The sequence below is a fragment of the Bombina bombina genome, chromosome 1 (genome assembly GCF_027579735.1).
Source record: "Bombina bombina isolate aBomBom1 chromosome 1, aBomBom1.pri, whole genome shotgun sequence".
Lineage (NCBI taxonomy): Eukaryota > Metazoa > Chordata > Amphibia > Anura > Bombinatoridae > Bombina > Bombina bombina.
Genome location: NC_069499.1, coordinates 1,195,125,384 through 1,195,150,716, shown reverse-complemented (window position 1 = coordinate 1,195,150,716; position 25,333 = coordinate 1,195,125,384). Strand labels below are relative to the sequence as shown.

The 25,333-nt window shown below is 39.9% G+C and overlaps 1 protein-coding gene across 2 annotated transcripts in view; it reads right to left on the bottom strand.

Annotated features, from left to right (window-relative positions):
- The window catches only part of SGCA (sarcoglycan alpha), a 190,014-nt gene that overhangs the window by 60,280 nt on the left and 104,401 nt on the right, over positions 1-25,333 (bottom strand). For both annotated transcript variants that reach the window (XM_053700092.1, XM_053700094.1), the window contains exons 3-4: positions 4,130-4,278; positions 3,963-4,035 (exon numbers count right to left, since the gene is read on the bottom strand). In XM_053700092.1, the coding sequence (XP_053556067.1) occupies positions 3,963-4,035; positions 4,130-4,278 (222 nt within the window). The remainder of the gene's footprint in view (positions 1-3,962; positions 4,036-4,129; positions 4,279-25,333) is intronic.

The window sequence follows — 25,333 nt, the reverse complement described above, 5'->3', positions numbered from 1 at the left end:
AAACTCTAATCTATCAGATGGCACAGGGTACAAATTCTTAAACCTTGGAGAAGGAGTAAATGAAGTACCCAGACTATTCCATTCCCTAGAAATTACTTCTGAGATAGTATCAGGGACTGGAAAAACTTCTGGAATAACTACATGAGGTTTATAAACCGAATTTAAACGCTTAGCAGATTTAGTATCAAGAGGACTAGACTCCTCCATATCTAATGCAATCAACACTTCTTTAAGTAAAGAACGAATAAACTCCATTTTAAACAAATATGAAGATTTATCGATATCAATATCTGAGGCAGAATCTTCTGAACCAGATAGATCCTCATCAGAAACAGATAAGTCAGAATGATGGCGGTCACTTAAAAATTCATCTGAAATATGAGAAGTTTTAAAAGACCTTTTACGTTTACTGGAAGGAGGAATAACAGGCAGAGCCTTCCTAATAGAATTAGAAACAAATTCTTTTACATTAACAGGAACATCCTGAACATTAGATGTTGAAGGAACAACAACAGGTAAAGGATTATTACTAATGGAGACACAATCTGCATTGGAAAGTTTATCATGGCAACTAACACAAACTACAGCCGGAGGAACAGTTACCACAAGTTTACAACAAATGCACTTAACTTTGGTAGGACCAGCATCAGGCAGCGTCTTTCCAGTAGTAGATTCTGATCCAGGGTCAGGATGTGACATCTTGCAATATGTAATAGAAAAAACAACATATAAAGCAAAATTATCAAATTCCTTAAATGACAGTTTCAGGAATGGGAAAAAATGCAAAATAACAAGCCTCTAGCAACCAGAAGCAACGAAAAAATGAGACTTAAATAATGTGAGAAAAAAGTGGAACAAAAAAAGACGCCCACATTTTTGGCGCCAAGTATGACGGCCACATTATTGGCGCCAAATACAACGCCCATATTTTTTGGCGCCAAGTATGACGCCACATCCTCTGACGCCGAAACCGACGCCCACATTTTTTGGCGCAAAAAAAGTCTGAATACACATGCGTCAAAAAAAATGACGTAACTAAAAACAACTTCCGGCATCAACTACGGCGCCGGAAATGACAAAAGTTTGCGCCAAAAAAGTTCGCGCCAAGAATGACGCAATAGAATGAAGCATTTTCTGCCCCCGCGAGCCTAACAGCCCGCAGGGAAAAATAGTCAATTTGAAATTTTTCAAGGTAAGAAAAAAATATTTATTCATATGCATTATCCCAAATAATGAAACTGACAGTCTGAATGAAGGAATACTGATTATCCTGAATCATGGCAAATATATGTTTAAAGACATATACAGGGAGTGCAGAATTATTAGGCAAGTTGTATTTTTGAGGATTAATTTTATTATTGAACAACAACCATGTTCTCAATGAACCCAAAAAACTCATTAATATCAAAGCTGAATAGTTTTGGAAGTAGTTTTTAGTTTGTTTTTAGTTATAGCTATTTTAGGGGGATATCTGTGTGTGCAGGTGACTATTACTGTGCATAATTATTAGGCAACTTAACAAAAAACAAATATATACCCATTTCAATTATTTATTTTTACCAGTGAAACCAATATAACATCTCAACATTCACAAATATACATTTCTGACATTCAAAAACAAAACAAAAACAAATCAGTGACCAATATAGCCACCTTTCTTTGCAAGGACACTCAAAAGCCTGCCATCCATGGATTCTGTCAGTGTTTTGATCTGTTCACAATCAACATTGCGTGCAGCAGCAACCACAGCCTCCCAGACACTGTTCAGAGAGGTGTACTGTTTTCCCTCCTTGTAAATCTCACATTTGATGATGGACCACAGGTTCTCAATGGGGTTCAGATCAGGTGAACAAGGAGGCCATGTCATTAGATTTTCTTCTTTTATACCCTTTCTTTCCAGCCACGCTGTGGAGTACTTAGACGGGTGTGATGGAGCATTGTCCTGCATGAAAATCATGTTTTTCTTGAAGGATGCAGACTTCTTCCTGTACCACTGCTTGAAGAAGGTGTCTTCCAGAAACTGGCAGTAGGACTGGGAGTTGAGCTTGACTCCATCCTCAACCCGAAAAGGCCCCACAAGCTCATCTTTGTTGATACCAGCCCAAACCAGTACTCCACCTCCACCTTGCTGGCGTCTGAGTCGGACTGGAGCTTTCTGCCCTTTACCAATCCAGCCACGGGCCCATCCATCTGGCCCATCAAGATTCACTCTCATTTCATCAGTCCATAAAACCTTAGAAAAATCAGTCTTGAGATATTTCTTGGCCCAGTCTTGACGTTTCAGCTTGTGTGTCTTGTTCAGTGGTGGTCGTCTTTCAGCCTTTCTTACCTTGGCCATGTCTCTGATTATTGCACACCTTGTGCTTTTGGGCACTCCAGTGATGTTGCAGCTCTGAAATATGGCCAAACTGGTGGCAAGTGGCATCTTGGCAGCTGCACGCTTGACTTTTCTCAGTTCATGGGCAGTTATTTTGCGCCTTGGTTTTTCCACACGCTTCTTGTGACCCTGTTGACTATTTTGAATGAAACGCTTGATTGTTCGATGATCACGCTTCAGAAGCTTTGCAATTTTAAGAGTGCTGCATCCCTCTGCAAGATATCTCACTATTTTGGACTTTTCTGAGCCTGTCAAGTCCTTCTTTTGACCCATTTTGCCAAAGGAAAGGAAGTTGCCTAATAATTATGCACACCTGATATAGGGTGTTGATGTCATTAGACCACACCCCTTCTCATTACAGAGATGCACATCACCTAATATGCTTAATTGGTAGTAGGCTTTCGAGCCTATACAGCTTGGAGTAAGACAACATGCATAAAGAGGATGATGTGGTCAAAATACTCATTTGCCTAATAATTCTGCACTCCCTGTATTTAGAACTTTACATATAAAGTGCCCAACCATAGCTTAGAGTGTCACAAAAAATAAGACTTACTTACCCCAGGACACTCATCTACATATAGTAGATAGCCAAACCAGTACTGAAACGAGAATCAGTAGAGGTAATGGTATATAAGAGTATATCGTCGATCTGAAAAGGGAGGTAGGAGAAGAAACCTCTACGACTGATAACAGAGAACCTATGAAATAGATCCCCTAGAGGAAGACCATTGTATTCAAATAGGCAATACTCTCCTCACATCCCTCTGACATTCACTGCACTCTGAGAGGAAAACCGGGCTTCAGCCTGCTGCGAAGCGCATATCAACGTAGAATCTAGCACAAACTTACTTCACCACCTCCACGGGAGGCAAAGTTTGTAAAACTGAATTGTGGGTGTGGTGAGGGGAGTATTTATAGGCATTTTGAGGTTTGGGAAACTTTGCCCCTCCTGGTAGGAATGTATATCCCATACGTCACTAGCTCATGGACTCTTGCTAATTACATGAAAGAAACATATATTTAGAACTTTACATATAAAGTGCCAAACCATAGCTTAGAGTGTCACAAATAAAATAAGACTTACTTACCCTTAGACACTCATCTACATATAGTAGACAGCCAAACCAGAACTGAAACGAGAATCAGTAGAGGTAATGGTATATAAGAGTATATCGTCGATCTGAAAAGGGAGGTAGGAGAAGAAAACAGACAACCTATGAAATAGATCCCCTAGAGGAAGACCATGGTATTCAAATAGGCAATACTCTCTTCACATCCCTCTGACATTCACTGCCCTCTGAGAGGAAAACTGGGCTTCGGCCTGCTGCGAAGCGCATATCAACGTAGAAATCTAGCACAAACTTACTTCACCACCTCCATGGGAGGCAAAGTTTGTAAAACTGAATTGTGGGTGTGGTGAGGGGAGTATTTATAGGCATTTTGAGGTTTGGGAAACTTTGCCCCTCCTGGTAGGAATGTATATCCCATACGTCAATAGCTCATGGACTCTTGCTAATTACATGAAAGAAACATATATTTAGAACTTTACATATAAATTGGAGTTCATTGGGAGACCAGTTACCTGTTGAAGATTGGATATTGAAAATAATTCTCTCCCTTACAGTCTCAAATGTTTGTCTGTTATAAGCTGTTACCTGAGAAAAAGTAATAAGGAGGTATATTTAGACCAGAGACATCTGAGAACTAGAAAAGTTCATTATATAATAAATTGTTTGTCCCCTACTGTACCTCAATCACTTGCTTCCCAGGCTCAGTAGGAGATCCATAGAGGTAGGCATGGTGTTTTGGAGAACGTTGAGTGTAACGCAGCCATCGCGGCAAGTCTGGGAATCCCTCCAAGTTTGCACGAAAGGTTATTGGATCAGTGCGGGCATCATCTGAGCGAGTTAAAAGAACCTCATAGGTAAAAATGAACTTTAAAAAATAAAAATAAGGACAGCATGCAAATAGAAGATGCAATGCTAGGATTATTAGGAAATCAAATCAGTATTGGAAGGGAGATAGGGCTTCTCAGAGAAAATTTAAAAAATGATACCATAAAAAGACACGTTACAGAATATAAACAAACATGACTCAAATGTATTAATTATTAATAAAAAAAAATACTGAGAAAAATGTGAGGCAAGGAACTTCCTTACTTTGCTGTTATTAAAAAAAATAACCTTTTTATCATGATTCAGGTAGAGCACCAGGGGTCAAGTCCTACAGAAAAAAGTGTGGGAACTCACCAAAACTTCCACCCCCCAAATTAATATTGTGTTATATATATATATATATATATATATATATATATATATATATATATATATATATATATATATATATATATATATATATGATCTGAGGAAAGGGGCAACCCCGACAACGTTAACTTTTGAATAAAGAATCCTTGTTATTACGGTGCCTTCCCATTGCCTTCCCATTTTTTATATGATTTATTTGAAGTGCACCCCGGATGATGAACATTCAGTAAAGTGTGTGCTGGTACCTCTTTTGCATTGTATAAAAGTATATATATATATATATATATATATATATATATATATATATATATATATATATATATATATATATATGGTGGTAAAGCACTCCAGGTATTATGCTGTAGCACTAAGTCCGTGGTGCCCAGGGTGCACTTCAGCACACAACATATCATTATATTAATACATCAATATATTAAATAAACTTTAATAATGAGGTTATTTATCTATTTTTATTAACCACACAGTTAGCTTAACAATACTGGAATTGTTTTTGATGATTTGGCCTTTGTATTACTAGCCATGTAAATGTACACTTTCTCTTGTGCCTTATAATAGCAGTGTATTGTTAGGTATGCAAACTGTTTTGTATATTATGATAAGTTGCCCTTACTGGTTACGGACTTATGCAAGCGGTTATTCTGTATTGTAATCTTTTCAACCTCAATAAAAAAAAAACTTTAATAAGTGACGTTTCGAGGTTACCCCCGTTTGTGGTATGTTTGTTTGAAAATGGGGGTAACCCCGAAACGTCACTTATTAAAGTTTATTTCTTCATGGACAAGACCCAGTGAGTTCCTTCTCTTTCTGATGATATATATACAGGGAGTGCAGAATTATTAGGCAAGTTGTATTTTTGAGGATTAATTTTATTATTGAACAACAACCATGTTCTCAATGAACCCAAAAAACTCATTAATATCAAAGCTGAATAGTTTTGGAAGTAGTTTTTAGTTTGTTTTTAGTTATAGCTATTTTAGGGGGATAACTGTGTGTGCAGGTGACTATTACTGTGCATAATTATTAGGCAACTTAACAAAAAACAAATATATACCCATTTCAATTATTTATTTTTACCAGTGAAACCAATATAACATCTCAACATTCACAAATATACATTTCTGACATTCAAAAACAAAACAAAAACAAATCAGTGACCAATATAGCCACCTTTCTTTGCAAGGACACTCAAAAGCCTGCCATCCATGGATTCTGTCAGTGTTTTGATCTGTTCACCATCAACATTGCGTGCAGCAGCAACCACAGCCTCCCAGACACTGTTCAGAGAGGTGTACTGTTTTCCCTCCTTGTAAATCTCACATTTGATGATGGACTACAGGTTCTCAATGGGGTTCAGATCAGGTGAACAAGGAGGCCATGTCATTAGATTTTCTTCTTTTATACCCTTTCTTGCCAGCCACGCTGTGGAGTACTTGGACGCGTGTGATGGAGCATTGTCCTGCATGAAAATCATGTTTTTCTTGAAGGATGCAGACTTCTTCCTGTACCACTGCTTGAAGAAGGTGTCTTCCAGAAACTGGCAGTAGGACTGGGAGTTGAGCTTGACTCCATCCTCAACCCGAAAAGGCCCCACAAGCTCATCTTTGATGATACCAGCCCAAACCAGTACTCCACCTCCACCTTGCTGGCATCTGAGTCGGACTGGAGCTCTCTGCCCTTTACCAATCCAGCCACGGGCCCATCAAGACTCACTCTCATTTCATCAGTCCATAAAACCTTAGAAAAATCAGTCTTGAGATATTTCTTGGCCCAGTCTTGACATTTCAGCTTGTGTGTCTTGTTCAGTGGTGGTCGTCTTTCAGCCTTTCTTACCTTGGCCATGTCTCTGAGTATTGCACACCTTGTGCTTTTGGGCACTCCAGTGATGTTGCAGCTCTGAAATATGGCCAAACTGGTGGCAAGTGGCACCTTGGCAGCTGCACGCTTGACTTTTCTCAGTTCATGGGCAGTTATTTTGCGCCTTGGTTTTTCCACACGCTTCTTGCGACCCTGTTGACTATTTTGAATGAAACGCTTGATTGTTCGATGATCACGCTTCAGAAGCTTTGCAATTTTAAGAGTGCTGCATCCCTCTGCAAGATATCTCACTATTTTTAACTTTTCTGAGCCTGTCAAGTCCTTCTTTTGACCCATTTTGCCAAAGGAAAGGAAGTTGCCTAATAATTATGCACACCTGATATAGGGTGTTGATGTCATTAGACCACACCCCTTCTCATTACAGAGATGCACATCACCTAATATGCTTAATTGGTAGTAGGCTTTCGAGCCTATACAGCTTGGAGTAAGACAACATGCATAAAGAGGATGATGTGGTCAAAATACTCATTTGCCTAATAATTCTGCACACAGTGTATATATATATATATATACACATACTGTGAAAAAAATTAACAGACAGGTGCGCTAGATCTCCTTTATATATCTCTCACAAAATTCCCAAATAATATGATGTGTGGGATAGCACAGTTACAAATGTGCACAGTATGGTACCTTCAAACAGTGTATAGTAAAAGGTCCCAGATACAAAATATATATTGTCCTTTATCGTTTTGTCGGATAATTTCTGAGTTACAATTCAAAAAGATTGCTGTGTTGTGTGCTGCTCCTCTATAACGGTCCCATCACAGACTCACTATAGTACATATAGTACACAGTCGCAGAGCCGGAGACCCGATTGGCTAAGAGCGGTCAAGAGGAGGCAGGCCCTATACACGTCAGACGCCAGAACTGAACAAGCGACATAGTTGTGTACAACTTACGTGAACAACATCCACGATACTTCTGTAAGTAGTACTCTTCATTAGTGGCTATTGGAAGCTATCTTACTTATCCTCTGCACTTAGATGCGTGTCCTGCGCTCCTCTCTTTTCTCTTTTTGTATACACATACTGAATTTATATGTATATAATCTACAGTATATACTATGGTTAATGAAAGCAAATTAAATCCAATGAAGGGTTAAATAGTTGCCTGAGAATCCTTCTCTGTCACAGAGTCTCACCCACTTAAGGTGTAATAGTCCTATTTCCGCTGAGAGGAGCTAAATAACCCCAGAGTAAGCCACACAGAAATGTAAGCACTATGTGTTGCACACATTGCAGGGTGATCACACAGCAGGACCGCTGACAGGCTTGGATTTAGTGTGTTGTAGGAAGTGTTACTGCCCATTACTAGAGGATCTCACTATCCCTGTCACGCTCAGCTGCTGGGAAGCTCTGCAGTCCTCTCTGTGTGCTTGATTGACAGGTGTCTGAGCCACCCCTTCCTGATGATGTCACAACCAGGCTTTTTATTCTAGCTTCCTGTTTCTCCAGTGTCCGTTTGTTTGTTAACTTTGAGGCTTCTGTTAGGATTTCGCTGAGGAATCTCTCTAACTGCTGCTTTTCTGTTGCCAATCTCTTCAAGGACTTACTATGCTGGATTAACCTTCAACCTCCTGAATACCTGTCTCCAAACAATTCAAGTACTGTTTGTTTTGTGAAACTTTCAAACTTCCTGTTTACCTGCTGCAAACCCTGCATATTCAGACTACTCTGTGTAGTGCAAACTATTCAAATACTGTTATTTCTGTGAATCCTTCAATCTGCATGTTTACCTGTTTCCAAACTCTGCAAATACTATTATTCAGTGTAAACCTTCAAACTGCTGGATATCTTGTTGCCAATCTCCACAAGTACTGATTATCTGTGTTAACCTTCAAACTACCAGCTTACCTGTTGCTATCACTGCAAGTTCTGACAACACAGTGTTAACCTTCAAACTACCTGATTACATGTTATTAATTCTGCAAGTTCTGACTACACAGTGTTTACCCTCAAACTGCCTGATTACCTGTTGCATACTCTGCAAAGACTGTCTACACAGTGTTAACTCTCAAACTGCCTGATTACCTGTTGCATACTCTGCAAAGACTGTCTACACAGTGTTAACTCTCAAACTGCCTGATTACCTGTTGCATACTCTGCAAAGACTGTCTACTCAGTGTTAACCCTCAAACTGCCTGATTACCTGTTGCATATTCTGCAAAGACTGTCTACACAGTGTTAACCTTCAGACTGCCTGATAACAAATGACCTACTCCTGCATTATTAAAGGGACAGTAAAGTAAAAACTAAACTTTCATGATTAAGATAGGGCATGCAATTTTAAACAACTTTCCAATTTACTATCAAATTTGCTTTGTTCCCTTGGTGGTATTTTTGAAAAACTAAACCTAGCTAGGCTCAAACTGATTTCTAAACAGTTGAAAACCGCCTCCTAGCTCAGAGCATTTTGAAAGTTTTTCACAGTTAGACTGTGCTAGTTCACATGTGTCATATAGATAACATTGTGCTCACTCCCGTGAAGTTATTTGGGAGTCTTCACTGATTGACTACACTGCATGTCTGTCAAAGGCACTTAGATAAGGAGGCTGTCTGCAAAGGCTTAGATACAAGGTAATCTCAGAGGTAAAAAGCATATTAATATAACTGTGTTGGTTATGCAAAAACGGGGAATGGGTAATAAAGGGATTATCTATCTTTTTAAATAAGAAAATTTTTGGTGTAGACTGTCCCTTTAACTGTTTCCTGTTTTACCCTTCTTCTGTCTGAGTATAAGTGACTATCCCTGCTCTCCTGATTCTGTGGAAGGCATTTCCTGAAACCAGTTCCTTATTCAGAAGTCTATCTGGCTGATATCATGAATTACTTTGGCACAGGCTAACCCTGCTCCATATCGTGAGTACTTTGTTTTTTGGTGGTTGTCGTGGGGCCACGTCCTGGATTAAACTCAGAGTGCAAGGGTGTTGTTTAAGTTCGCCCTTGCATTTGGGTCTACTTCTGGATATTTCCTAACCTGACAATCCCTCTAACCATACTGTGCTCCAGCTCCTCCCACCAGCAGCAGCAGTGTTTACTGAAGTGTTTCTGTTTTCTGTTCAGAGGGAACTTAGTTCCTCCTGCAAAAACAGTGCAGGAACTCCGTTGCCATGCGTTCCTGCTCGGCTTGACCCCTGTAGAGCACACAATTTTAAAAAAACTTTCCAATTCACATCCTTTGAAGGGATAGGAAAGTCAAAATTAAACTTTGCATGATTCAGATAGAGAAGGTAATTTTAAGACACATTTAATTTCACTTTTATTTTCAAATGTGCTTAGTTCTCTTGGTATCTCTTGTTGAAAATGAATACGCACATATCCTACACTAGTGGGAGCTAGTTGCTGATTAGTGCCTGCACAAATTTGTCTCATGTGATTGGCTAACTAGATATGTTCTGCTAGCTGCCAGTAGTGCAATGCTGTTCCTTCAGCAAATGATAACAAGATAATGAAGCAAATTTGATAATAGAAGTAAATTGAAAAGTTGTTTAAAAATGTATGTTCTATCCAAATAATGGAAGAATTATTTCTCCAACATTGGTGTGTCCGGTCCACGGCGTCATCTTTACTTGTGGGATATTCTCTTCCCCAACAGGAAATGGCAAAGAGTCCCAGCAAAGCTGGCCACATAGTCCCTCCTAGGCTCCGCCCACCCCAGTCATTCTCTTTGCCGTTGCACAGGCAACATCTCCACGGAGATGGTTAAGAGTTTTTTGGTGTTTTAATGTAGTTTTTATTCTTCTATCAAGTGTTTGTTATTTTAAAATAGTGCTGGTATGTACTATTTACTCTGAAACAGAAAAGGATGAAGATTTCTGTTTGTAAGAGGAAGATGATTTTAGCAGACAGTAACTAAAATCGATTGCTGTTTCCACATAGGACTGTTGAGATGAAGTAACTTCAGTTGGGGGAAACAGTTAGCAGACTTTTCTGCTTAAGGTATGACTAGCCATATTTCTAACAAGACTGTGTAATGCTGGAAGGCTGTCATTTCCCCTCATGGGGACCGGTAAGCCATTTTCTTTGTCAAACATACAGAATAAAGGGCTTAATAAGGGCTAAAAAACTGGCAGACATTTTTATGGGCTAAATCGATTGCTTTATTTGGGCATATTATTCAGATTTAGGCTATCAATTGGCATTTATAATCTTGGGGAACGTTTATAAAACGGCAGGCACTGTGTTGGACACCTTTTTCAGTCAGGGGGCCTTTCTAGTTATAGACTGAGCCTCATTTTCGCGCCATTACTGCGCAGTTGTTTTTGGAGAGCAGGGCATGCAGATGCATGTGTGAGGATCTAAGAATCACTAAAAAAGCTTCTAGAAGGCTTCATTTGGTATCGTATTCCCCTCTGGGCTTGGTTGGGTCTCAGCAAAGACTATAGCTGGGACTGTATAGGGGTTAAATTTTAAAACGGCTCCGGTTCCGTTATTTTAAGGGTTAAAGCTCTGAAATTTGGTGTGCAATACTTTTAATGCTTTAAGACACTGTGGTGAAATTTGGTAATTTTTGAACAATTCCTTCATACTTTTTCACATATTCAGTAATAAAGTGTTTTCTGTTTGAAATTTAAAGAGACAGTAACGGTTTTATTTTAAAACGTTTTTTGTGCTTTGTTGACAAGTTAAAGCCTGTTTAACATGTCTGTACCTTCAGATAAGCTATGTTCTATATGTATGAAAGCCAATGTGTCTCCCCATTTAAATTTATGTGATAATTGTGCCATAGCGTCCAAACAAAGTAAGGACAGTACTGCCACAGATAATGATATTGCCCAAGATGATTCCTCAGATGAGGGGAGTAAACATAATACTACATCATCTCCTACTGTGTCTACACCAGTTTTGCCCACGCAGGAGGCCCCTAGTACATCTAGTGCGCCAATACTTATTACCATGCAACAATTAACGGCTGTAATGGATAACTCCATAGCAAATCTTTTATCCAAAATGCCTACTTATCAGAGAAAGTGCGATTGCTCTGTTTTAAACACTGAAGAGCAAGAGGGCGCTGATGATAATTGTTCTGTCATACCCTCACACCAATCTGAAGGGGCAATGAGGGAGGTTTTGTCTGATGGAGAAATCTCAGATTCAGGAAAAATTTCTCATCAAGCTGAACCTGATGTTGTGACATTTAAATTTAAATTAGAACATCTCCGCGCACTGCTTAAGGAGGTGTTATCTACTCTGGATGATTGTGACAACTTGGTCATTCCAGAAAAATTATGCAAGATGGACAAGTTCCTAGAGGTTCCGGTGCCCCCCGACGCTTTTCCTATACCCAAGCGGGTGGCGGACATAGTAACTAAGGAGTGGGAAAAGCCCGGCATACCTTTTGTTCCCCCCCCTATATTTAAGAAATTATTTCCTATGGTCCACCCCAGAAAGGACTTATGGCAGACAGTCCCCAAGGTCGAGGGGGCAGTTTCTACTCTAAACAAACGCACTACTATTCCTATTGAAGATAGTTGTGCTTTCAAAGATCCTATGGATAAAAAATTAGAAGGTTTGCTTAAAAAGATTTTTGTACAGCAAGGCTACCTTCTACAACCAATTTCATGCATTGTTCCTGTCACTACGGCAGCGTGGTTCTGGTTCGAGGAACTAGAAAAGTCGCTCAGTAGAGAAACTCCATATGAGGAGGTTATGGACAGAGTTAACGCACTTAAATTGGCTAACTCTTTTATTTTAGATGCCGCTTTGCAATTAGCTAGACTAGCGGCGAAAAACTCAGGGTTTGCTATCGTGGCGCGCAGAGCGCTTTGGCTAAAGTCTTGGTCAGCGGATGTGTCATCCAAGACAAAATTGCTTTGGGCCAGAATTGAAAGAGATTATTTCAGACATCACTGGGGGAAAGGGCCACACCCTTCCACAGGATAGGTCTTTTAAGGCTAAAAATAAGCCTAATTTTCGTCCTTTTCGCAGAAACGGACCAGCCTCTAATTCTGCATCCTCTAAGCAAGAGGGTAATACCTCACAACCCAAACCAGCCTGGAAACCAATGCAAGGCTGGAACAAGGGTAAGCAGGCCAAGAAACCTGCCACTGCTAACAAAACAGCATGAAGGAGTAGCCCCCGATCCGGGACCGGATCTAGTGGGGGGCAGACTCTCTCTCTTTGCTCAGGCTTGGGCAAGAGATGTTCAGGATCCTTGGGCGCTAGAAATAGTTTCTCAAGGTTATCTCCTGGAATTCAAGGAACTACCCCCAAGGGGAAGGTTCCACAGGTCTCACTTATCATCAAACCAAATAAAGAGACAGGCATTCTTACATTGTGTAGAAGACCTGTTAAAAATGGGAGTGATACACCCAGTTCCAATAAAGGAACAGGGAATGGGATTTTATTCCAATCTGTTCGTAGTTCCCAAAAAGGAGGGAACGTTCAGACCAATTTTGGATTTGAAGATCCTAAACAAATTTCTCAGGGTACCATCGTTCAAAATGGAAACTATTCAAACGATTCTACCCACCATCCAGGAAAGTCAATTTATGACTACCGTGGATCTAAAGGATGCGTACCTACACATTCCTATCCACAAGGAACATCATCAGTTCCTAAGGTTCGCTTTTCTGGACAAGCATTACCAGTTTGTGGCCCTCCCATTCGGGTTGGCCACTGCTCCAAGGATTTTCACAAAGGTGCTAGGGTCCCTTCTAGCGGTTCTAAGACCAAGGGGCATTGCAGTAGTACCTTACTTGGACGACATTCTAATACAAGCGTCGTCTCTGTCAAAAGCAAAGGCTCATACGGAGATCGTTCTAGCCTTTCTCAGATCTCACGGATGGAAGGTGAACAAAGAAAAAAGTTCTCTGTCCCCGTCAACAAGAGTTCCCTTCTTGGGAACAATAATAGATTCCTTAGAAATGAGGATTTTTCTGACAGAGGTCAGAAAATCAAAACTTCTAAGCTCTTGTCAAATGCTTCATTCTGTTCCTCGTCCTTCCATAGCGCAGTGCATGGAAGTAGTAGGATTGATGGTTGCAACAATGGACATAGTTCCTTTTGCACGAATTCATCTAAGACCATTACAACTGTGCATGCTCAAACAGTGGAATGGGGATTATACAGACTTGTCTCCAATGATTCAAGTAGATCAAAAGACCAGAGATTCACTCAGTTGGTGGCTGACCCTGGACAATCTATCCCAGGGAATGAGCTTCCGCAGACCAGAGTGGGTCATTGTCACGACCGACGCCAGTCTGGTGGGCTGGGGCGCAGTCTGGGAATCCCTGAAAGCTCAGGGACTATGGTCTCGGGAAGAGTCTCTTCTCCCGATAAACATTCTGGAACTGAGAGCGATATTCAATGCTCTCAGAGCTTGGCCTCAACTAGCAAAGGCCAAATTCATAAGGTTTCAATCAGACAACATGACGACTGTTGCATATATCAATCATCAGGGGGGAACAAAGAGTTCCCTGGCGATGAAAGAAGTGACCAAAATAATTCAATGGGCGGAGGATCACTCCTGCCACTTGTCAGCGATCCACATCCCAGGAGTGGAAAATTGGGAAGCGGATTTTCTGAGTCGTCAGACATTCCATCCGGGGGAGTGGGAACTCCATCCGGAAATCTTTGCCCAAATAATTCAATTATGGGGCATTCCAGACATGGATCTGATGGCGTCTCGTCAGAACTTCAAGGTCCCTTGCTACGGGTCCAGATCCAGGGATCCCAAGGCGACTCTAGTAGATGCACTAGTAGCACCTTGGACCTTCAACCTAGCTTATGTATTTCCACCGTTTCCTCTCATTCCCAGGCTAGTAGCCAGGATCAATCAGGAGAGGGCCTCGGTGATCTTGATAGCTCCTGCGTGGCCACGCAGGACTTGGTATGCAGACCTGGTGAATATGTCATCGGCTCCACCATGGAAGCTACCTTTGAGACAGGACCTTCTTGTTCAGGGTCCATTCGAACATCCAAATCTGGTCTCCCTCCAACTGACGGCTTGGAGATTGAACGCTTGATCTTATCAAAGCGTGGGTTTTCAGATTCTGTTATAGATACTCTGGTTCAGGCCAGAAAACCTGTAACTAGAAAAATTTACCATAAGTTATGGAAAAAATATATCTGTTGGTGTGAATCCAAAGGATTTCCATGGAATAAGATAAAAATTCCTAAGATTCTCTCCTTTCTGTAAGAAGGTTTGGAGAAAGGATTATCTGCAAGTTCTCTAAAGGGACAGATCTCTGCTTTATCTGTCTTACTACACAAAAGACTGGCAGCTGTGCCAGATGTTCAAGCATTTGTTCAGGCTTTGGTTCGGATTAAGCCTGTTTACAGACCTTTGACTCCTCCATGGAGTCTAAATCTAGTTCTTTCAGTTCTTCAAGGGGTTCCGTTTGAACCTTTACATTCCATAGATATTAAGTTACTATCTTGGAAAGTTTTGTTTTTGGTTGCAATTTCTTCTGCTAGAAGAGTTTCAGAGTTATCTGCTCTGCAGTGTTCTCCGCCCTATCTGGTGTTCCATGCAGATAAGGTGGTTTTGCGTACTAAGCCTGGTTTTCTTCCTAAAGTTGTTTCTAACAAAAATATTAACCAGGAGATAGTTGTACCTTCTTTGTCTCCGAATCCAGTTTCAAAGAAGGAACGTTTGTTACACAATTTGGACGTTGTCCGTGCTCTAAAGTTCTATTTAGAGGCTACTAAAGATTTCAGACAAACATCCTCCTTGTTCGTCGTTTATTCTGGTAAAAGGAGAGGTCAAAAAGCGACTTCTACCTCTCTTTCCTTTTGGCTTAAAAGCATTATCCGATTGGCTTACGAGACTGCCGGACGGCAGCCTCCTGAAAGAATTACAGCTCACTCCACTAGAGCTGTGGCTTCCACATGGGCCTTCTTGAACGAGGCTTCCGTTGACCAGATATGTAAGGCAGCGACTTGGTCTTCACTGCACACTTTTGCTAAATTTTACAAATTTGATACTTTTGCTTCTTCGGAGGCTATTTTTGGGAGAAAGGTTTTGCAAGCTGTGGTGCCTTCCGTTTAGGTAACCTGATTTGCTCCCTCCCTTCATCCGTGTCCTAAAGCTTTGGTATTGGTTCCCACAAGTAAGGATGACGCCATGGACCGGACACACCAATGTTGGAGAAAACAGAATTTATGCTTACCTGATAAATTACTTTCTCCAACGGTGTGTCCGGTCCACGGCCCGCCCTGGTTTTTTAATCAGGTCTGATGAATTATTTTCTCTAACTACAGTCACCACGGTACCATATGGTTTCTCCTATATATATTTCCTCCTGTCCGTCGGTCGAATGACTGGGGTGGGCGGAGCCTAGGAGGGACTATGTGGCCAGCTTTGCTGGGACTCTTTGCCATTTCCTGTTGGGGAAGAGAATATCCCACAAGTAAGGATGACGCCGTGGACCGGACACACCGTTGGAGAATGTAATTTATCAGGTAAGCATAAATTCTGTTTTTTGGTTTTCTGCCCCTTTAACTAAATATGCACAATCTTTCTATATGCACAATTCCAGCTCCCATTTAGCATGTGCAAGATTCTTAGAATATACCTATATGTATTGTACGATTGGCTAATGGGTGTCACATGATGCAGTGGGAAGGTAAATAGTTTTTAGTGGCCCTTTAAATTAGCTAGTACATAATAAATGAATGGAGAGATAGGTGACACCTATAATTACCCTGCTTGGTTATTATTTTGATTCATGCTATTGTAGGCCTCTTAAATTTTTATTTAAGTTATTTTGATATTATTAAAGGGAATGTCAATTTTGATGCTAAAGTGCCCGGTTTTTAAAAATTTGATTAAAAACAGGGGCACTTTAATTAATAAAAATTTACTTTTCACTCCTGTTGAGAAAAAAAAACTTACCTTTTAATCTTCACAGCATCTCCAGCTTCCTCCGGTCGTTGCAAGCTATTTCTGACATCAGAAATGATGGATAGGTCATCCTCCAATCACGGCTTCCCCCCGGGGAATCAGTGTCTGATTCAATGCCGTGATTGGAGGAAGCCGGATTCCTCATTTTAGACCCAAGAAGAGGCTTTGCGATGGGTGGAGGAAGCTGGAACGTCTGTGAAGATTAAAAGGTAAGTTTTTTTTCACAACAGGAGTGAAATGTAAATGTTGATGAATTAAAGTGCCCCTGTTTTTAATCAAATTTTTAAAAACCGGTCACTTTAGAATCTAAATTGACATTCACTTTAAGTTGAGAGGTAATTAATAAAAGTTATGTTTTAGCTCAGCACTTGTGTGTAGATTAAATATTTGTTTTTAAGTTTCTCTAGAAGAATACTACTTCCTTTTTATTTTTGAAGCCTTGCATGGCCAGGATTAATAGGGGAAGTATTTGTAGACAGAATGGTAAATTAATGTAGAGTGCCCATAGTTAAGTGTTCCTCATTTAACACAGAGACAAATATTATTGTGCTAAAATGCCCTTTTTAATGTAGTGGTGAATAAGTTACTTGCACAAACATTTTTAGATTTCTCTTAACAAAAGCACATACTGCTGGCTGACATGGAAATGAGAAATGACCGAATAATGTAGTGATTTACTGGTCAGCACTGATCTAATTTTCTGGGCCTACCTGAACTATAAAAAGGGAAACAAATACTTAGTTTATTTCATATTTATTGGAAGCTTATTGATTATAAATACATTTTTTTTTAACTGTTGAATTTGTTGTCTGTTCCAGCCCTCTCTTACTGGATTCTTGTCCACTGCAACTAATACAATCAAAGATCAATGGTATATTCCCAGGTTGGCCAGTCGTCATGGCAATACTCCCATAATTGTCCTTCTCTCTCCCATTTAATGATTATAAATACATTTTTTTTAACTGTTGAATTTGTTGTCTGTTCCAGCCCTCTCTAACTGGATTCTTGTCCATTGTACATAATACAATCAAAGATCAATGGTATATTCCCAGGTTGGCCAGTCGTCATGGCAATACTCCCATAATTGTCTTTCTTTCGCCCATTTAAACTGTATTATTTATTTTCCCCTTCCTTTTACCCCTTTCAAAAACAAATACATCATGAAAAAGGTGTTCATTTGATCATTTAAATTACTGTTGAATATATTTAATGGCTATTTATATATTATTATTGATCCTTATGTGGCTGAAGTTTTCAAGTCTGTTTTTCATTAATTATATTGAATATGCTAACCTTATTAATAAGTGACAAGCTGCAGATTTTTTGGTATACATTGTAAATAATTAAACACATTATTGCTCATTTTGAGAGATCAGTGGGATGCATGTCCTCTGAGTAGCCTTTACTTTGTTTTATGGTACATTTTAATTTAACTAGGATATGTATAATTATATATTATTATAATAATGATTTATTTCTAAAGAAATTATGATATTAATAGGCAAAATCATGCTCAGGAGACACAGGCATTGCAGCTTTTAAGAAAGATATTGGCAGTAATTGGCAGCTAGGTGATTTACCCTTGGACAGTGCTGCGGAATCTGTTGACACTTTATAAATCAAGAATAATAATAAAAATAATAGGTGATACTCCAAATGTTTAAAAGAGCACAGCAAACACCAATACCAACAACAAGAGCCACTGCTACAGCTCTTTATAAGTATATAAAAAATAGAAAGTATTGCTGCACATTCTCAAACAATGATTAAAAAGACCTTTAATTCATTCTTCTGGGTACATGCAGATACAGACATTTCATGCTAAACACTCTCAATCATGTCTAACAAACAATGCTTTCATTTGTGGTTTTAAAAAACAAACAAAAAAACTCACATTACAATGTATTATGGCCTAGGGGTGTCCATTCAAATACAATAAACAACATTAAAGGGCCATTGTAGTAAAAAAAATGATATGCTCTAATCTGTTAAAGCATGTCATTTTCTGACTATCGACCCTGCTCTACTGTGCATTTAACCCTCGCAAAGGGGTAAACACACAGTAGAAGTTCAGCACAACTCAGATGTGTAACTAGCGCAGTGGGTTTTAGGTAACCCACCAGCAGTGCACTGCAGGTCCTGAGTGGAACTATTATTGTGTGGTTAACCTCTTTGTGGGGGTTAAAAACACAGTAGAACAGTGTCGATAGTCAGAAAAGTACATGCTCTAAAGAATTATAATTGCTTTACTATAATGGCCTTTAACCCCTTAAGGGCAGTACATCGCTGGTCTTTCTATGGGGTTTGCGTTACTAATAACACGGTCTCACCTTTCTGGTGACCAGATAGTATGTTGTGGTCGTTAAGAGTTTAAACATCCAAAAACTATACATTAGCTCCACCTAGTGGATACAATCAAAGATGTATTAAGAATTAACATTATGACCAATACAGATAAATGACAATCACTAAATAGAGCATAGACCAGTGGAATTCTTTATTCATACCATAGGTGGTTAGGGATTGTAACTCATAAATCTGTGATTCTTCCCTCTGCTTTCATATTGCCTCCTCAACCAGGGTCTGACGTTCTACAGCTCTCCGCTCAGATGAGATGAAAGTTTCACTCCAGCACTGTGAGATCCCATTTACAAGGTTCTAAAAAGGAAGATTTGGCTATCCCTCTCCAAGGGACATTCCCTGCATTTCTGGATGTGAATCTCTAATTTACTTCTATTATCTAATTAGCTTCATTCTTATGGTAGCCTTTGTTTGAAAGCATACCTTTGTAGGCTATGGAGCAGCAATACCCTTGTTATTAATATTATTCTTACCTATTTACGTAGTGTACCCACAAAGGGCCAGATTCCGAGTGCAGCATAAACGTTTGTGTGCAAGCGATATAGTTTTTTCGCGATTGTTTACGCACAGGTTAAATTGCACTGTTATTAAAAGTTGAAAGTAAACATGATCGCTTGAGCGCAATTGCAATTTACGATAGAATGATTACCGCGTCCTCAGAGCTGTGGTTAACTGTTTCGCAAAACAAAAAAGTGTTACAAAACACATCAAAAATACATTACAAAGTATAGTTACACTCATAATAACACCATCTAATAAAAATTATTTAAAAAAAAAATTGCACACAAAAAGTTATAAGGGCTCAAAGATATGAGGTCTCAGGTGTTAGAAAAAAAAAGGCTGGCAAAGGGCTTTACCATAGACATACATATAAATGTCTAAATGTATATGTATGTGTATGTGTGTGTGTACATATGTATTCATATGTGTATATATGTATTTACAGACATATATAAATTATACACATATCTATACTATAATCGCGTTTGTAACGCGTCTGTTGCCATCGTCAGTTGCACGCGCAGTCAAAAGAATGTAGGCTGCGCGCACAGCCAAACTAAGCATTTAACCATAAAACCTAACCGCCCACATGAAATATTAACAAAAAACCTAACCTCCGAAAACAAAGTATTAACAAAAAAAACTAACCACCCGCACGAAGTATTAACAAAAATAACCTAACCGCCCACACGAAGTAGTAACAAAAAAAACCTAACCACCCAGATGAAGTATTAAAAAAAAAAAACTTAACCACCCACACAAAGTATTAACAAAAAACCTAACCGCCCGCACAAAGTATTAACAAAAAAACCTAACCACCCGCACAAAGTATTAACCAACAAGAACCTAACCCTTAAACCACCAAACCCCCAAAACACAAACTACCTAACCCTTAAACCGCCGAACCCCACAACACAAACTACCTAATTACACTATTAACCCCTAAACCGCAAAATCCTCCACAACGCCAACTACCTAATTACAATATTAACCCCTAAACCACCAAACTCCACAATGCCAACTACCTAATTACAATATTAACCACTAAACTGCCAACCCCCCACAACGCAAAAAAATTAATCTAATCACTAAGCCCCCTAACCTAAAACCCCATAAATTAACCCCAATTATATAAAAAAAAGCTTACAAGATTTAAGATTAAATTAAAAAAAATAATATTAAAACATTTTTTAAAAAATCTAACATTACTAAAAAACCTACTAAAATTACAAAAAATAAAAAATTCTAAAATTACAGAAAAAAATAAACGTAATTATCCAAAATAATTTTTTTTAAACCTAAGCTAATACCCAAAATAAAAAAAGCCCTAATCTAAAACTACCAATATCCCTTAAAATGGCTTTTTGTAGGGCATTGCCCTAAGTTAAACAGCTCTTTTACCTAAAAAAAATTACCAAGTACCCCCTAACAATTAAACCCCCCAAAATAAAAAACTAAGTCTAAAAAACCTAAACCACCCATTGCCCATAAAGGGGCATTTGTATGATCATTACCCTTAAAAGGGCAATCAGCTCTTTTGCTGACAATTAAAATAAAAAAGCCCTAATCTAAACTACCCCCACTAACACTAAACTGCCAATAGCCCTTAAAAGGGCCTTTTTTAGGGCATTGCCCTAAAGCGATCAGCTCCTTTAACCTAAATAAAGTACTAATTACCCCCTAAAAGTAAACCCCCCAACCAACACAACCCTCCAAAATAAAAAAAACCTAAGTCTAAAAAAACCTAAGCTACCCATTGCCCCTAAAGGGGCATTGCCCTTAAAAGGGCAATCAGCTCTTTTGCTGCCCATTAAAAAAAAAATCCCTAATCTAAAAAAAAAAAAATCCCCCCAAAAAATAAAAGAAAACCATCATTCAGCGTGGGGACATCTTCTATCTTCATGCGGAGCGAAGGTGGCGTGGAACGTAGTTGACCGCGGAGCTGGACCAGTGATCGTGGAGCAGGACTGGCGGCTGCAGAGCAGGACCGGCTTGGAGGTTCCTCTTCATTCGGTCGCCGCCGCCCACTGAAGATTGAATGCAAGATACCCCATTTATATTGGGGTACCTTGCATTCCTATTGGCTGAAATTTTGAAATCAGCCAATAGGATGAGAGCTACTGAAATCCTATTGGCTGATTTGAACAGCCAATAGGATTTAAGTAGCTCTCATCCTATTGGCTGATTTAAAAATTTCAACCAATAGGAATGCAAGGTACTTAAATGGGGTACCTTGCATTCAATATTCAGTATGCGGCGGTGACCACATGAAGAAGATCCTCCACGCCGGTCCTGCTCCGCGACCGCCGGTCCTGCTCCGCGATGACCAATCCAGCTCCATGGTTAACTCTGCGCCACCTTCGCTTCAGATGAAGATAGAAGATGTCTCACCGGACTTCAGGAACTGTGAGTACCTATTTCGGGGTTAAACTTAGGTTTTTTTTTATTTTTTGGGGTGTTTTTTTTTTTTAGAATAGGGATTGTTTTATTTTTTTAATGGGCAGCAATGTCCATACAAATGCCCCTAAGTCAACCAGAATTTAATAGTTCACCTGGTTAAATAAAAAGAATGATGAATTTAAATAAATACAAATTGCTAAATATTTACAACGAAAAAGAGAAGAAAACCACTCCATAAGTTATCTGGATGTATCAATGATATATTTGTTTGCTCTTTTTTGGTCTTGGCACTGATGTATTGGCTAGTCATCAGTATAGGCAAGCCCGGACCTTTTTCACAATAATTGTAAGCTGATGTCTACTGAGAGATAGTTGGTTTAGCCGATTGTATTTCCCACACTTGTGGGTGTCATCTAAACATAGTCAGTAGTTTATTACTCAGTGGACACGTTACAATGGGCCTCTGATATTGTGTGAATCTGTATTAATTTTGGAAGCCTCGATCTTGCGTTTTCGCTATATGATTACCAACTGATACATTGTTACGTATTTTTAACCAGATACTCCAACAGTGATACTTTGTTTTTAAATGATTTTATACCCATCACTCACAGGATGTCTATTTTTATGAATTAATGATGTTAAAAGTTGTTTTCTTTATTTTTGGTCCCACTTAACGGATTTTCTAATGTGCTTAAGTGTGTGCCCACAAAGTGGTTTTCTTCTCTTTTGTCTTGGTAATACTAACTACTGATCACTAGGGCTCCCCTGCACTCTCCTGAGAGTGGATGGGTTATTTTTGGATAATGATATAAATGCAATAGTTCTATACCTTCTTTATTGATTTAAAAATGATAAATATATCAGCATTAGTATTTTAAGGAAGCTAATTTCTTACTTCACCAAAATGAAACTAGTTCTCCCAGTGTAAGTAGAAGTCAGACTGTCAGGTCGTAAGTCTGTCCGAATAGGCTAAGCAAGCCTCAGCAAATATAATCCAAAAATTATAATCCAAATAGTATCAGACCTCTGTGATAATTAGGAAATCACCAACACCACAGGGGAGGAACTGTTAGCGGTGCAGCCGGAGCCACTGCACCAGGGCCCAAGGCTGGGGCCCACTTAGGCAGAGTCATTAAAAAAAAAAAGTGGGGTTTTTTTTAGTTGTTTTTTTTTTTAACACTTAGCCGGAGTGACTAAAACAGAATTTATGCTTACCTGATAAATTACTTTCTCCAACGGTGTGTCCGGTCCACGGCGTCATCCTTACTTGTGGGAAATATCTCTTCCCCAACAGGAAATGGCAGAGAGTCCCAGCAAAGCTGGCCATATAGTCCCTCCTAGGCTCCGCCCACCCCAGTCATTTGACCGACAGACAGGAGGAAAAATATAGGAGAAACCATATGGTACCGTGGTGACTGTAGTTAGAGAAAATAATTCATCAGCCCTGATTAAAAAACCAGGGCGGGCCGTGGACCGGACACACCGTTGGAGAAAGTAATTTATCAGGTAAGCATAAATTCTGTTTTCTCCAACATTGGTGTGTCTGGTCCACGGCGTCATCCTTACTTGTGGGAACCAATACCAAAGCTTTAGGACACGGATGAAGGGAGGGAGCAAATCAGGTTACCTAAACGGAAGGCACCACGACTTGCAAAACCTTTCTCCCAAAAATAGCCTCCGAAGAAGCAAAAGTATCAAATTTGTAAAATTTGGCAAAAATGTGCAGTGAAGACCAAGTCGCTGCCTTACATATCTGATCAACAGAAGCCTCGTTCTTGAAGGCCCATGTGGAAGCCACAGCCCTAGTGGAGTGAGCTGTGATCCTTTCAGGAGGCTGCCGTCCGGCAGTCTCGTAAGCCAATCGGATGATGCTTTTAAGCCAAAAGGAAAGAGAGGTAGAAGTCGCTTTTTGACCTCTCCTTTTACCAGAATAGACGACAAACAGAGAAGATGTTTATCTGAAATATTTTGTAGCTTCTAAATAGAATTTTAGAGCACGGACTACGTCCAAATTGTGTAACAAACGTTCCTTCTTTGAAACTGGATTCGGACACAAAGAAGGTACAACTATCTCCTGGTTAATATTTTTGTTAGAAACAACTTTTGGAAGAAAACCAGACTTAGTACGCAAAACCACCTTATCTGCATGGAACACCAGATAGGGCGGAGAACACTGCAGAGCAGATAACTCTGAAACTCTTCTAGCAGAAGAAATAGCAACCAAAAACAAAACTTTCCAAGATAACAACTTAATATCTATGGAATGTAGAAGTTCAAACGGAACCCATTGAAGAACTGAAAGAACTAAATTTAAACTCCAGGGAGGAGTCAAAGGTCTGTAAACAGGCTTGATCTTAACCAGAGCCTGAACAAATGCTTGAACATCTGGCATAGTTGCCAGTCGTTTGTGTAGTAAGACAGATAAAGCAGAAATCTGTCCCTTTAGAGAACTCGCAGATAATCCTTTATCCAAACCTTCTTGCAGAAAGGAAAGAATCTTAGGAATTTTTATCTTATTCCAAAGTAATCCCTTGGATTCACACCAGCAGATATATCTTTTCCATATTTTATGATAAATCTTTCTAGTTACCGGTTTTCTGGCCTGAACCAGAGTATCAATCACAGAATCTGAAAACCCACGCTTTGATAGAATCAAGCGTTCAATCTCCAAGCCGTCAGCTGGAGGGAGACCAGATTTGGATGTTCGAATGGACCCTGAACAAGAAGGTCCTGTCTCAAAGGTAGCTTCCATGGTGGAACCGATGACATATTCACCAGGTCTGCATACCAAGTCCTGCGTGGCCACGCAGGGGCTATCAAGATCACAGAGGCCCTCTCCTGTTTGATCCTGGCTACCAGCCTGGGAATGAGAGGAAACGGTGGAAACACATAAGCTAGGTTGAAGGTCCAAGGCGCTACTAGTGCATCCACTAGAGTCGCCTTGGGATCCCTGGATCTGGACCCGTAGCAAGGAACCTTGAAGTTCTGACGAGACGCCATCAGATCCATGTCTGGAATGCCCCATAATTGAGTCAATAGGGCAAAAATCTCAGGGTGGAGTTCCCACTCCCCCGGATGGAATGTCTGACGACTCAGATAATCCGCTTCCCAGTTTTCCACACCTGGGATGTGGATCGCAGATAGATGGCAGGAGTGATTCTCCGCCCATTGTATTATTTTGGTTACTTCTTTCATCGCCAGGGAACTCCTTGCTCCCCCTTGATGATTGATATACGCAACAGTCGTAATGTTGTCTGATTGGAATTTTATGAATCTGGCCTTTGCAAGCTGAGGCCAAGCCCTGAGAGCATTGAATATCGCTCTTAGTTCCAGAATGTTTATCGGGAGAAGAGACTCTTCCCGAGACCATAGTCCCTGAGCTTTCAGGGATTCCCAGACCGCACCCCAGCCCACTAGACTGGCATCGGTCGTGACAATGACCCACTCTGGTCTGCGGAAGCTCATTCCCTGGGATAGGTGGTCCAGGGATATCCACCAACGGAGTGAATCTCTGGTCTTCTGATCTACTTGAATCACTGGAGACAAGTTTGTATAGTCCCCATTCCACTGTTTCAGCATGCACAGTTGTAATGGTCTTAGATGAATTCGCGCAAAAGGAACTATGTCCATTGCTGCAACCATCAACCCTACTACTTCCATGCACTGAGCTATGGAAGGA